The following is a 12,168-nucleotide window of genomic DNA, read 5'->3' on the forward strand; positions in this document are numbered from 1 at the left end:
GTGTCTGTGTCTGTGTGTGTGTCTGTGTGTGTGTGTCTGTGTGTGTGTGTCTCTGTGTGTGTGTGTGTCTGTGTGTGTGTGTGTAAATGCATCTTGTTGAGAGGGAGTTCTGTCAACATGAGGTTTCTGTGCATATATATTTGTGTATGCTGTTTGTAAAGTGCTTTAAAATTTTTTTCAGGGCAGAAGATAAACTCATTTAATTTAAAATCATCAGCTGGATTGCATTAAATGGAGGGAAAAGCAAAAAGGTACACAAAATAGCCATTTGTTAAACACAATTATTTCTCCTGTTACTTAATTACAAACAGACATAAATACTCTGGATTCTGACATCTCAGATCTGTTAAAATTATAGATCTGGATTTCAACATGTAACAACGGGAGGGTCATATTCCAATTTGTGTGTTAAGCAAACCCGAGAGTTACAGTTGTATACTGGGACCATAAAGACTTCACTAAAACAAGACCTAAACTTTTAATTAACCTGCCAAAACAACTTACAACTCAGAGCTCACAGGTAACTATCACAGACAGCTGAGACTCAGTGCCAGGGACTCTTGGGGAGACGGGGATTAATAGCAGCATCAAAATCATTCTGATGTTTTTGTATTAAAGGGAAAAAAAAAAGGATTCACTAAACAATCACTGTAGTTTGAAGGGAGACAGGCAGGTCAGAGAGGAAGCAAGAGAAGGGTGGAAGGAGGAGGATGGGGGATAATATTAACAGCTTCTGCTTACTGAGCGCTTACGATATTGGCTCAGTGGTTCAGCATTCGGCTGCTAATCAAAAGATCAGCAGTTTGAATCCACCAGCCGCTCCTTGTGGGGCAGTTCTACCCTGTCTTATAGGGTCGCTGTGAGTCAGAATTGACTTGATGGCAATGGGTTTGGTTTTCTTTTCTTTTTTTTTTTTTTGTATGGTGTTCCAAAACTTGCGCCAGGCACTTCGTATTTGTAAAGTACTATTATTCCATTTTCAGACAAGAAAAGTGAAGCTCAGAGAGGTGACGTGACTGCTCCTGGCCACAGAGCTAACATGAGACAGTAAGGGCGGGAAGGAATGGAAAGTGGTGCATGTAAGCAGGGGTGGATTAACTAATAAGCAAGGTAAATATGGCCTTACTTGTATGTACTTACTAATCTGTGTGAACAATTCCCCGTTTTTTTCATCTCATTAAAGATTCTGCTTCTAGGTATGGCTGACATCTGTCTCTCTCCCAACCCCACAGCACCTTCCTTCAGATTCAGTCTCTTTTCAAATTTACAATCCCTGACATAGACAAATTACCCAGTAAGCAAGGATAATGTGGTGAAAACCATGTGAAATTTTTCACTACAGATTAGTAAGGACGCACAAGTAAGGCTGTGTTTACCTCGCTTATTGGGTAATCCGCCCCTGGAAAACAGGCTTTCAATCTGTAGGAAGGTGATGTGGGGTTGGGAGACAGACAGATGCCAGCCATACGTAGAAGCAGAATCTGGTGAAACACTGCATGGCCAGTTTCCTCTACAAGACATTATAGGGTTAAGCGGAGGTGAAGACAGGTTTCATCATTTAGGTGAGAGTGGAGGAGCCAGAGGGAAAAGCAAGACTGGCTTCTTAATTATGACAAAACAGATTAGTAAGCTCTGACAAGCTGAGAGCTGGCAAAAGTACCTAACTGTACTCACATTTTACTTCTCCAAAATTCATTTCCTAATTAGAAGTAGCTTTCTTTGGGAGTTGTACTAATATCCTTTCATATTGATGCTCAGTTATTAAAAATAAAGAATTCTGACTCTTAAAATCTTACTAATGTTAACCATGACACTCCATGCTTCTTTGTGAACCACGCCTGGGAGAAATCGGGCTGTGGGACCATGACATCGCAATGCAGGCACCACTAATGACTTGATAATTGTGTCTCTAAATTGAAGCCATCATGTCCAGAAAGAGAAAGGAAACAGGGTCTGGAGCCTGGCAAACCCCACAAAATGACAGCCTACTTGATGGTGTGAAGACCAGAACTGGGCTCTCCAGTGACAGGGAATGGGCTGTCCTGTTGGCCTCTATGTCATCTGGAACCACTGAGCTGCAGCTTCAAATTCCAGAATCTTGAGAAACCAAGAGCCGAAAAAATTCAGTGATCTGTATAAGATCAAACCACTAGTGGCAGAGATTCAGAACTGAGCATACTTTCTACTACACCTCAAAAGGCAGCCTTCAGGGTGGAAACCAGGACCAGGGTACTGCCAAGACTGTGGCCACTGACTCCTGCCAATGGGGCCTGAGCAGAGAAGAGCCACACTCACACTTGTTCCCTTAATAACTGAGGGACTCGTGGGCCAGGTACTGGGCTGCTGTTGGGGAGGCAGAGAAGAATGTGCTGAAGTTCCTGCCTTCTAGACAATCACAGTCTGGCGGTCAGGACACACATTTCCAAAACAAGGAAAGCACAGAGTGGCATTTCCTATATCACAGCTAGTCGCCTAGCGGCTTAAACCTTTTTTATTTTATGAACACGGTACAGTATTGCAGCAGAAGCTTATTTCTCATTCCCTGCATTTAATTGGAAGGTACTCTCTGCCTAGACACTAAGGGCAAAATTACCAGTAAGAGGAAAACAGCCTGATATCGATTGCTGCTGTTTAGAAGGAAGAACCAAACCAAGTACCAGACTGAGAGATTTTCATTAAACTCCATTTTCCATGTTAGAGACTCCCAGCCAAGAATTAAGGCAAAAAGTTTTCAGGTGAGCTCTGATAACTCTTCATTATTAGAAATCCCTTTTCAAGTTCTGGTTAATGGAGTTTTGTTTTTCTGTTAGTTTTATTTTCCTGTAGGAAATGAAATGCTGTGGATTTCAAGCACATAGAGGAAGATGGAGGCCTCAGACCACTCCGTGTCATAGTGCTTCCAATATAAACTCAGAAACAATGTTTTCTGACCTGAACCACTAAGACCACCATGTCCTACAGCACACTGGTGATCGAAGGAGGAGACGGATTCTATGGTAAAGGAGAAAAATTCTTTCGAACAGAAGAAATTCTTTTGGGCTACCCAGAGACTCACAGACTTCTGAGGTGGCAAAGGGGCTCAACCTGAGCTAACAGCGAGGTTCTCTCCCACCACATGGGAAAGCTAAAGGGGTAAGCACTCATTTAAAACACCAGGGCTTGCTCTGTTTCTGAAATTAAAAAACCAGTTGCCATCGAGTCAGTTCCAACTCATGGCAACATCATGTGTGTCTGAGTAGAACTGTGCTCTATAGGGTTTTTAATGGCCGAATTTCCATAAGTAGATCGCCAAGCCTTTCTTCCCAGGTGCCTCTGAGCGGACTCGAACCTCCAACGTTTTGGTTAGCAGCCAAGCACATTAACTGCTTGTACAAGCCAGAGACTCCTGTCAGAGACTGTTGTTGTGAGTTGCCATTGAGTCAGTTCTGACTCATAGAGACCCCATGTGTTGCAGAGTAGATCTGCACTCATAGGGTTTTCAAGGTTGTGACCTTTTAGAAGCAGATTGCCAGGCCTGTCTTCCGAGGCACCTCTAAGCAGGTTTGAACTGCCAACCTTTTGGCTAGTAATCCAGTGCTTAACCCTTTGCACCATCCAGGGACCCTTATCAGAAATTAGGACATTTCTATTCTCAACAAAACCCTAATCTGACTGATTACATTGTTCATCCAGTCCTTTGCACTACTGTTCTCACTCTTTCTCGAAGCCTTTATCTTCTTTTCTCATCTGCCAGGGGTTGTTGGCTCCAAAATCAAAAAAGCAAACAACCATCAGTGAGTTGAACCAAGTGAGACTTATAAAGACAAATAGGTGTTGGAAAGAAGTGCCAAGAAGAGAGATGTTGCCTACATGAGGCTGGTCATCCAGGATTCCTGTCTCATGTTATCAGTTGTACCCCTCGGTCTTTAAATGTAGCTGTTGGTCCATACATCATGCCACAAACAACACAAGAAAGGCAGTGGGCAACAACCCTGGGTCAGGTGACGGCCCAGAATGGTCTTCAGGCCCTCCTGTCAGTCCCTACCCTCATTTTCCTGCATATCACATCCATCCTTTGTCCAGCAAGCCCAGTCAGGATGTCTTCATGCCAGGAGGCATCCACAGCTCTGGGCAAGAAACATCCCGTTGTCAGCTTCAACTCCCAGAATCGCCAAGTATCCTCCCACCCAAAAGAGACAATATCCCACAGGGCCCAGAGCGGGAGCTTCCTTACCAACGGCAGTAGTGAGAAAGGAAACCACTTCAGACTCCTTTCCGTCATTGTAAAAAGCCAGGTGCCAGATTCCTGAATCCAAATACTGGATGAAGCCGGTCTCATGGCTAGAGGGCGGGACAACTCCTCGAGACTGACGCGGGGTTCCCTCCAGGCTCCGTGCTTCCTGTGTTAGGAGCCTCCTTCCATCCAGCAGCTCCACGAAGTCAAACTAAAGTACAAAGAGAGCAAAATTAGCAGTGGATCTGCTTCACCATAATGCCAGGCTCTTTCCTCAGGCTTCTCATAGAGGAGCATAACTGAGAGAGCAAAGAGGCCAAAACCACATGTAGGTTGATGGTTCAACTCAAACTCCTTCCCAGATCCCATTTTGTCCACAGTAATCTTCTCCTGACTCTCCTGTGGGTGCAGCATCGTTCGTGGATTTTTTTTTTTTTTTAAACTCTCATTCTGTTTTAATTTTGTTGTATGTGTGGTGAGTCTTCACCTGGCTGAATTTGTACCAGGACAACCATGTTTTTTCAATGATGGGCACATGATTAGAAACCCAGCCACTTAATAACTGTTTGAACTCCATGCAAATCAGGATAGAAATGCTGAGAGTCTAGGATGGGGACTGGAGCACTGGATCTGCTTTAAACATCAGTTGTGTGCAAATGAAAATTTGATTTATATCTATCTTCCTTTTGTCAATGAGCCCTTCCAAACGCTCCAGTTTCAGGGAGTACTTTTAGGGGAACTAAACTGGATTGGCTCAAAACTATACCAATGACTACATGCTGTGTCAAATACAACTGCCGACCGATCTGAGACTGCCAGTGTGAGACCCAAGAGAAGTCAGTCATGCAGTTTAAACAACAGGTAGTGGTTACGTCCTACTGGCCTACTAGCAAGCCAACTGAGTAAATTTCTTACACCCTTCTTCTTTCTCTCTTTAAAAAAAAATAGATATTTATTCTCTCTCATATAAAAAAAGTCTAAAGGTAAGAAGTCTAGGACCAGCATGGTAGTTCTGTAAAGTCATCAGGGACCTAGACTCCCTCTATTTTTCTGCCACTTCATCCTTAGCAAGTGTATCTAGTTTTTAACTAAGACTTGTAAATAGCTGCTGGCCTCAGAAGGCTGCATTTGGCCTGGGAATGCCTGACAGATGCTATGGTTTATGTGACTCCAACTCCAGAGCTGGGAGGAACTTGCACAGATCTCTGTTCTTTGCCAGTCATGACTGGTGATATGTCAATCATCCCGGACAAGTTTTAAAGTGTTTCTGGTGTGCATGTGTACATGCTTGTGTCTGAGCAAATGTGTAACCCTGAAAGAGAGAGGGAACGCAAGAGACTAGGGAAGTGACGTTTATTAGGGACTGCCCATTCTGAGCCAGGTCTTGCACTAACTGCTTAACACATGTTATTCTTCACTCTTCACAAAAGCCTAGCAAAGTGGGTATTTTTATCATCATTTTATAGATATGAAACTTGCTCAGAGAGGATCAGTAATGGACCCAAGGTTACATAGCTGATAACAGGATTCAAACTCAGGTCCGTGTGATTTCAAAATGCATGCTTTTGCTTTTTTATCCCCTCTCGACTCCCCGACCCCCATCACATTTTGTGGATAAATATTTTAACTTAGAAGACTGGATAACAGTATGAAGGCTATTGAGAGATTTCCCTCCTTTTAAAACCCTCTAGGGATATACCCCTACTCATCTGAAATATAGAATCTGGGAGGGGGCAAATGGATGGATGAAACCAAAAAACTAAACTCATTGCCTTCGAGTCGATTCTGACTCATAGTTACCCTACAGGACAAGCAGAATTGCCCCATAGGGTTTCCAAGGATCAGCCGTTGGATTCAAACTGCTAACCTTTTGGTTAGCAGCCAAGCTCTTAACCACTGTACCACCAGGGCTCCAGGATGGGTTACAAAATATGTGAAATTCTCTTCAGGCTCAAAGACCCAGGTTTAAGCAGGGAAGAGCTTCCAGACTTTGAGTTAAGATCTGAGGTAGGAGTCCCCTGGAGATCAGCAGGGTATGTGGGGTTCTGGTTACCTGTGTATGTGAAGGAGGAAGGCCTTTTCTGCCATAAATGCCAACCAGTGCTGCCTTTCCCAGAGACACATTGAATTTCAGATGCACAGGATGATCTATGAACACCTGAGATCTCCAGAAAGTGCCAGGAGGAATCTTCTGGGAAGCTCGTCTCCCCACGTCGATTTCTCCAGAGTCTATAAAACTGTCCTCTGGAAAGAAACTACTGGGCTTTCCTACCAAGACACGGGGAAGGAAAGACAAAAACATCACAGTTAGCCACAGATAAAACAAGAAATTAGGGCATCTGAATAACCAGGACTCTCATCAGCCTTGCCCTCCTCTCTACAACATTCTGCTGCCAGCTTCCTCTCCCCAGTTGAGGAGTAAGAACGTGCAGAACAGCTTTTTCCCCCAGCGATGCTCGAATTGTTCTGCTAAAAATATGCATTCTTCCAAAGCAGTACGGGTCCTCCCCAAGGGCCATCTGTTTACTGCATAACTCCACAGCTTGTTAAGATATATTTTGTTCCTAAAAATAATCATTTGTGGTCACATGAGAATAACTCTGTGATTGTGTGCGTGTATAAAGTAGTGCATGCTAAAGTAGAAAAGATAGAGAGAACGAGGTGTTATTAAATTTGCAACTCAGAATGATTCCCTCAGCAGTGGGAAGTGTGAATTGAGTGAAGTAAGGTATTTTAAAAGTTCATTAGTTTACGTATAAATGGGAGGTCAAATTCTGAGGCTAGGATATATGGATGGTGGGTTTGTGCTGGGGTCAGGTATAGAGACTGAGGGAGAGGAGGAAGAGGTCAATTCTGAAAGGAGGAAACATTTCTGAAAAATGCTTCTTCATCTTTGGATGAGGGATGAGTATCATTTTTGTGCCAAAGTGGGTGAAGCTGAGAGAATTTCTCAAGTTTAGGCAAAACATCTATGACACATGTGGAAATTCAACCTAGACCCTCTACCTTGTGCCCAGCATCCATGCAGGGAGGTCAGGAGAAAGGTTTTTTGCCCATTTCTGTCACTAATGAGGAGCCTGACAGCTTTTGGGGGACACTTCCAGTGCCAGGAAGGAAGGCCATTTATCAAACTTCTCTGTTTAGTAATTAAATACATTCACATATGAAAAATATAAACCCTAACTTCCTGCCAGACAACAGCCTTCTGAGGAATTGGGATGGAAAGGGAGGCAGGAGACTATAAGGATGCTAGAAATATCACACTTAGACATTGAAAAACCAAAATCCAGTCAACACACTACATCTTGTAAGTCATTAGAAAGTTACCCCCAGGATATGCTGGTTCCAAGGTTTTCTGTGTTGTTAAAGATGTTCGAAGAGACACTTTAGAGAACCAGAATTCATTTGTAAAGAAACTATGTTTGGGGGAACTTTTTATAAAAAGCATCAGGGAATAAGAAATTAAAACATCTTTTCCCTAGCTTTGTAAGACTCCTTACAAAGCGCATTTGATGCTGAAATGGACCTTCGCAGGGCATTACTGTACTCATAAAACATTTTACTGTTGTAACTAATAAAACTCAATTTAAATGCTAAACTTCTTCGTATGTTATCATTTCCCAATAAACGTCTAGGCAGAAACATCAGGTTTTTAGCTTCAAACTATTAAATGTTATTTTAATTAAAAATATGCCAGCAAAAAAAGTTAAAATGCATGCTAACAGTAAAAGTACTACTGGTGTTCTGTCATTAGCATGGGAAAGCATTTGCATTTAATTCCTTTTTGGAAGGAATGCATCCCCAGATTTTACCTTAAAATACAGACACACACACACAGCCCTCCACACTATGGTTCAGAAAGTTCAAAGATAAAAGCCAAATTCACAAAGCATTAATATGGGAAAGAATTACTTTCACGTTCTTCCTCATCTGATTTTTAGGTTTTCAATAGCACAACCCTTTTATATTCCAGGTAGAAAACAGTATACCCTTCAGCTTTTAATTTGGCTAAGGAGGCAGAACTATGAGGGAGTACGAAAAGAAGTAGGATGAGCTTGGAGCTTTTTATTTCTAGAAATTACACAGAAATAGGCCCAAGACTGCTAATTCGAAGGACTCATTTCCTTTGTGAGTAGGTGGGAGACAGAGCTGATGGGATTTCAGGGTTGTGTGCATTCAAATAACTCTATGTCTGAGAATAAATAATGGAAAACTTCTCCCACATTTCAGCATGGTGCTGGAGAGCCCTGCACAGTTCATTTTCTCCTCCCGTGAGCATATTTTTAGGAGACAGCTACTACTGTATTAGCCAAGTTCTGTAGCCATACAGGTCAGAGGCCAAGCCCAGAGACTTCCCCCAGAGGCCTGCAGGCCTCAGGGGCATAAATAAATTGGTTCCTCCCCCAGAGGATGTGGCAAAAGGGGAATTTTCTTTTCCAGTGGCTAAGAGCTCTGCTGCTAACCAAAAGGTCAGCAGTTCAAATCCACCAGCTGCTCCTTGGAAACATATGGGGAAGTTCTACTCCGTCCTACAGGGTCACTATGAGTCAGAATCGACCTGATGGCAACAGGTTCGGTTGGTTTTTCAGTATTTCATGTAGCTGGACAGAAATAGGAGGTAAAAAATGTCACTGGTATGTACACAACAATGAAATAAACAATAAATTCTGGTCTGGGGCACACTCCTCACCAGGGCCTTGACTTTTTACAGCTGAGTCTGTGAGGGTCACTCTGGAGCTTTGGTTCAAAAGTGACCTTTGTACTAGATGTCATCCTGTCCAGGTCCTTAGGGAAGGGACCAAGGCCCGTCCTAAAGGCAAAGTCTGAGAGGAGTGAGAGAAATCTCAATCTGGAGGCTTAACCTTTTATTATTCCTCCTCTCCCTCCCACATGAGGAGCCTTGTTGGCACAACGGTTAGGCACTCAGCAGCTAACCAAAAGACCGGCAGTTTGAACACACCCTGCAGCTCTGTGGGAGAAAGACCTGGCTATCTGCTCCCATCAAGATTACAATCAAGAAGACCCTATGGGGCAGTTCTACTCTGCCACATGGGGTTGCTATGAGTCAGAATCAACTCAATGGCACCTAACAACTCCCCTCCCACACTGGACCAACCCTAGGAATGCGATGGGGGTTGTTGAGGGGAAAGAATCTACACCCTGCTGATTACTTTACCTGACAGAAAGAGGCAAGAGATTGGCTGGGCTGAGGATCTGATCAGAGTAAACCTTCCCCCTCTTTCCTTGCCTTTAAAAAACCCTTACTAACTTCCTCTTTCCAGATTCTATAACCTAAGAGCCTTAGTCCTTAATTCTGAGCACCCAAGCTATGAGTGCTGGGATATAAAATATCCCATCACATAGCAAAACCCACCAACGGTGGAGTCATGGGGGAGGGCAGAGGGTAGAGGCAGTTGGAGGAGGGAAGTCCTGTGAATAAAATTCTAATTTCTACCTACATTCTGGAAAATAGTAATAATAATATTAGTAGTAGCAATAGTGGTAAAGGTAGAGGCAGTAGCATTAGTAGTAGTATTAACTACCATTTATTGAGCTCCAACTACATGCCACGCACCTTCACATATATCAGTTAATTTTCATAATATTAAAATATATATACTGAGGCTCAGAATGCTTAAGAAACCACTTAGAGACGAAGTCATTTGGAGTCTGTCTTTATTTGTTAGAATGTGGTTTTTTAGAGGATTAAATTGATGAATGATTAAATTCTACAGACATTCCTAATGGTGGTGACGTACTTTGACCCTCTTGAAGACCAAGAGTCCAATTTAATTCACAGCCCCAGCACGCTAAATATCAAGGTTAGATAAGGTAGATCCAAGACCCATTTAAGAACTTCCTGGTATCTTGGGGTACAAGAAGTTGACAATTTTTATGAATAAGGAACCTGCAAACAGGCCCCAAAGTTAAAGGGCAGCAGTCAGGGTCTCGAGACATTCACAAGAAGGACACTAAACAATCATTGGGTGCCCCACTGGTTAACTTTTAACAAAGAGCTTAGCTCGGGATTAGGGTGCCCCAACTGCATGATTAGGTTTCACACGGTGGATTCTGCTGTAACAGTCCTTTTCTTTGATTCATGCCTCCTACAGCAATGCTGTGCAAATATACATTCATGTCAATAAAAGAAATTTCTCAACGAATGGCTGGAATGATCTGATAGGTAAATCAAATAAGGGAGATTTGGAAGAACTGAAATTCCATGCACTTTCCAGTCAGTCTTTACTTTCCTGAACTGAGACCTATCTATATCAGATCCAAATCCCTAATCAACTAACTTTCTCCCCTCCCTCCCCACCTTTCTGGTTTTTTTCAATGCGATAACTTGCACAAAGAATCCTTTAGTTTCCTTAGCAACTGTTTGAAATTTATTTGATTATCAAAATAAGCCATTCCATTTTGGGGAGCCCAGCTGAGCCTGCATGCAGCAATCTGCATGGTTCAAACTGAGGGGAATTTTGATTTCATTGCAGAAAAAAGAAAATGCTATGCCTAGCCCGCCAATTCAACCATCAGAAATGCTTGTTTATTCAATGCTTTTTTCCCCTTCCCATTAATGCATAACACAAGTTTTTGTGGCTTTACTTTGAAAAGCTGCTGTATTTGGTTTCCAGGCCATGACAACCCCAAAATGGTTACAGCCATTTTGAAAATATAGTATGAATTGCACTTTGATGTTATTCTCAAAGATATAATGAACATTTAAAATACTGGATTTATCACGTATTTCATTTGTATACTTTAAAAAATATATATCCTTTAAAAATATTAAAAAATACCCCAAACTTTTGCAGGATATGTTGGCATAAAAGGTTAGTCTAAATTTCTAGAATTGTAATAACTGACAGAGAATGGTTTGAGATTTGAAGGGAACTAACATTTGTTGAGTGCCACCTTACCACAAATCTTTAAAAAAAAAAGATGTTATTATCCTTGTTCTACAGAGGAGAAAACTAAGGCCAAAGAAGACGGAAAAATAGCATGAGTTAACACAGCCAATAAAGGACAAGGCTAGGATTCGAGCCTTGGACTGTCAGGCTCCAAGCCTATTTATTCTCTTTCTGTCATATGACACTGCTTCCTCCTAACTGTGGCAACAAGAACTTTCATCTTAATTCTGGAATCCGCTCTCCTCTGACAACCCTCAGAAGAGACAGAAAATATGCTCTTATATCAGGGTTAAAGAATTTCCCCTTTGAGATATGTCTAAGGAACTAGATTTTTAACATCACAACTAAAAACATAAACTCAGTAGACGCTGGTTTGACCAGGGTATAAGAAATTAAGAACCATGTAGTCTCACATTAACTGTAGGAAGCTTTGTCCTCTGTTCTTCCAGACTGATGTAATTGTTTTTGATGTTGACCACTTTCCAGCACTGCACTGCATTTAAGGAGTTTGTAAACAAGGATTTCCATTTGCATTAGTAATGACAGATAATCCCTTTAAGCAAAAATACTCCAAGTAAAGTAAACCAATAATCTGGTGCAATCTTATTTTGCCTCTTATCTGCACCTGCTGCTCCTTGGGAAAAACAAAACAAAACCTAAACAACCCACAAACTCTAATTTCATTAAAGTGAGAGATTTCAGATAGATCCAACTCCTGTTTAAAGAATGTTTGATAGAGATCATGGAAGGAAGAAAATACATTTTGCTAAATAAGATCTTCTACCAATTCCTTGAGGTTCAACAAATCTTAAATCTACATTTGCATATGCTGATCTAAAGACAGTCTTTAAATTATATCATTCACCTACATACAGCATCTGATACTATAAACTAACATAGGCATCACAAGGCAACAGGCAGGACCATGGACAGGGCCAATTTAAAAAAACATTCTGAAGAGCCATCTGGTTAGTCATATCATGATTCCATTACTAATCACATACGTAGAATTTGTGAACTAGAATGGGCCTTAGAGAATATCTA

At 41.9% G+C, this 12,168-nt stretch overlaps 1 protein-coding gene across 1 annotated transcript in view; it reads right to left on the reverse strand.

Annotated features, from left to right (window-relative positions):
* TENM4 (teneurin transmembrane protein 4) overlaps nt 1-12,168 on the reverse strand; it is a 435,533-nt gene that overhangs the window by 200,609 nt on the left and 222,756 nt on the right. Inside the window, exons 7-8 of the mRNA XM_004382006.3 lie at nt 6,267-6,481; nt 4,214-4,424 (exon numbers count right to left, since the gene is read on the reverse strand). Of these exons, the coding sequence (XP_004382063.1) occupies nt 4,214-4,424; nt 6,267-6,481 (426 nt within the window). The remainder of the gene's footprint in view (nt 1-4,213; nt 4,425-6,266; nt 6,482-12,168) is intronic.

This window comes from Trichechus manatus, unplaced genomic scaffold (assembly GCF_000243295.1).
Source record: "Trichechus manatus latirostris isolate Lorelei unplaced genomic scaffold, TriManLat1.0 scaffold00088, whole genome shotgun sequence".
NCBI lineage: Eukaryota > Metazoa > Chordata > Mammalia > Sirenia > Trichechidae > Trichechus > Trichechus manatus.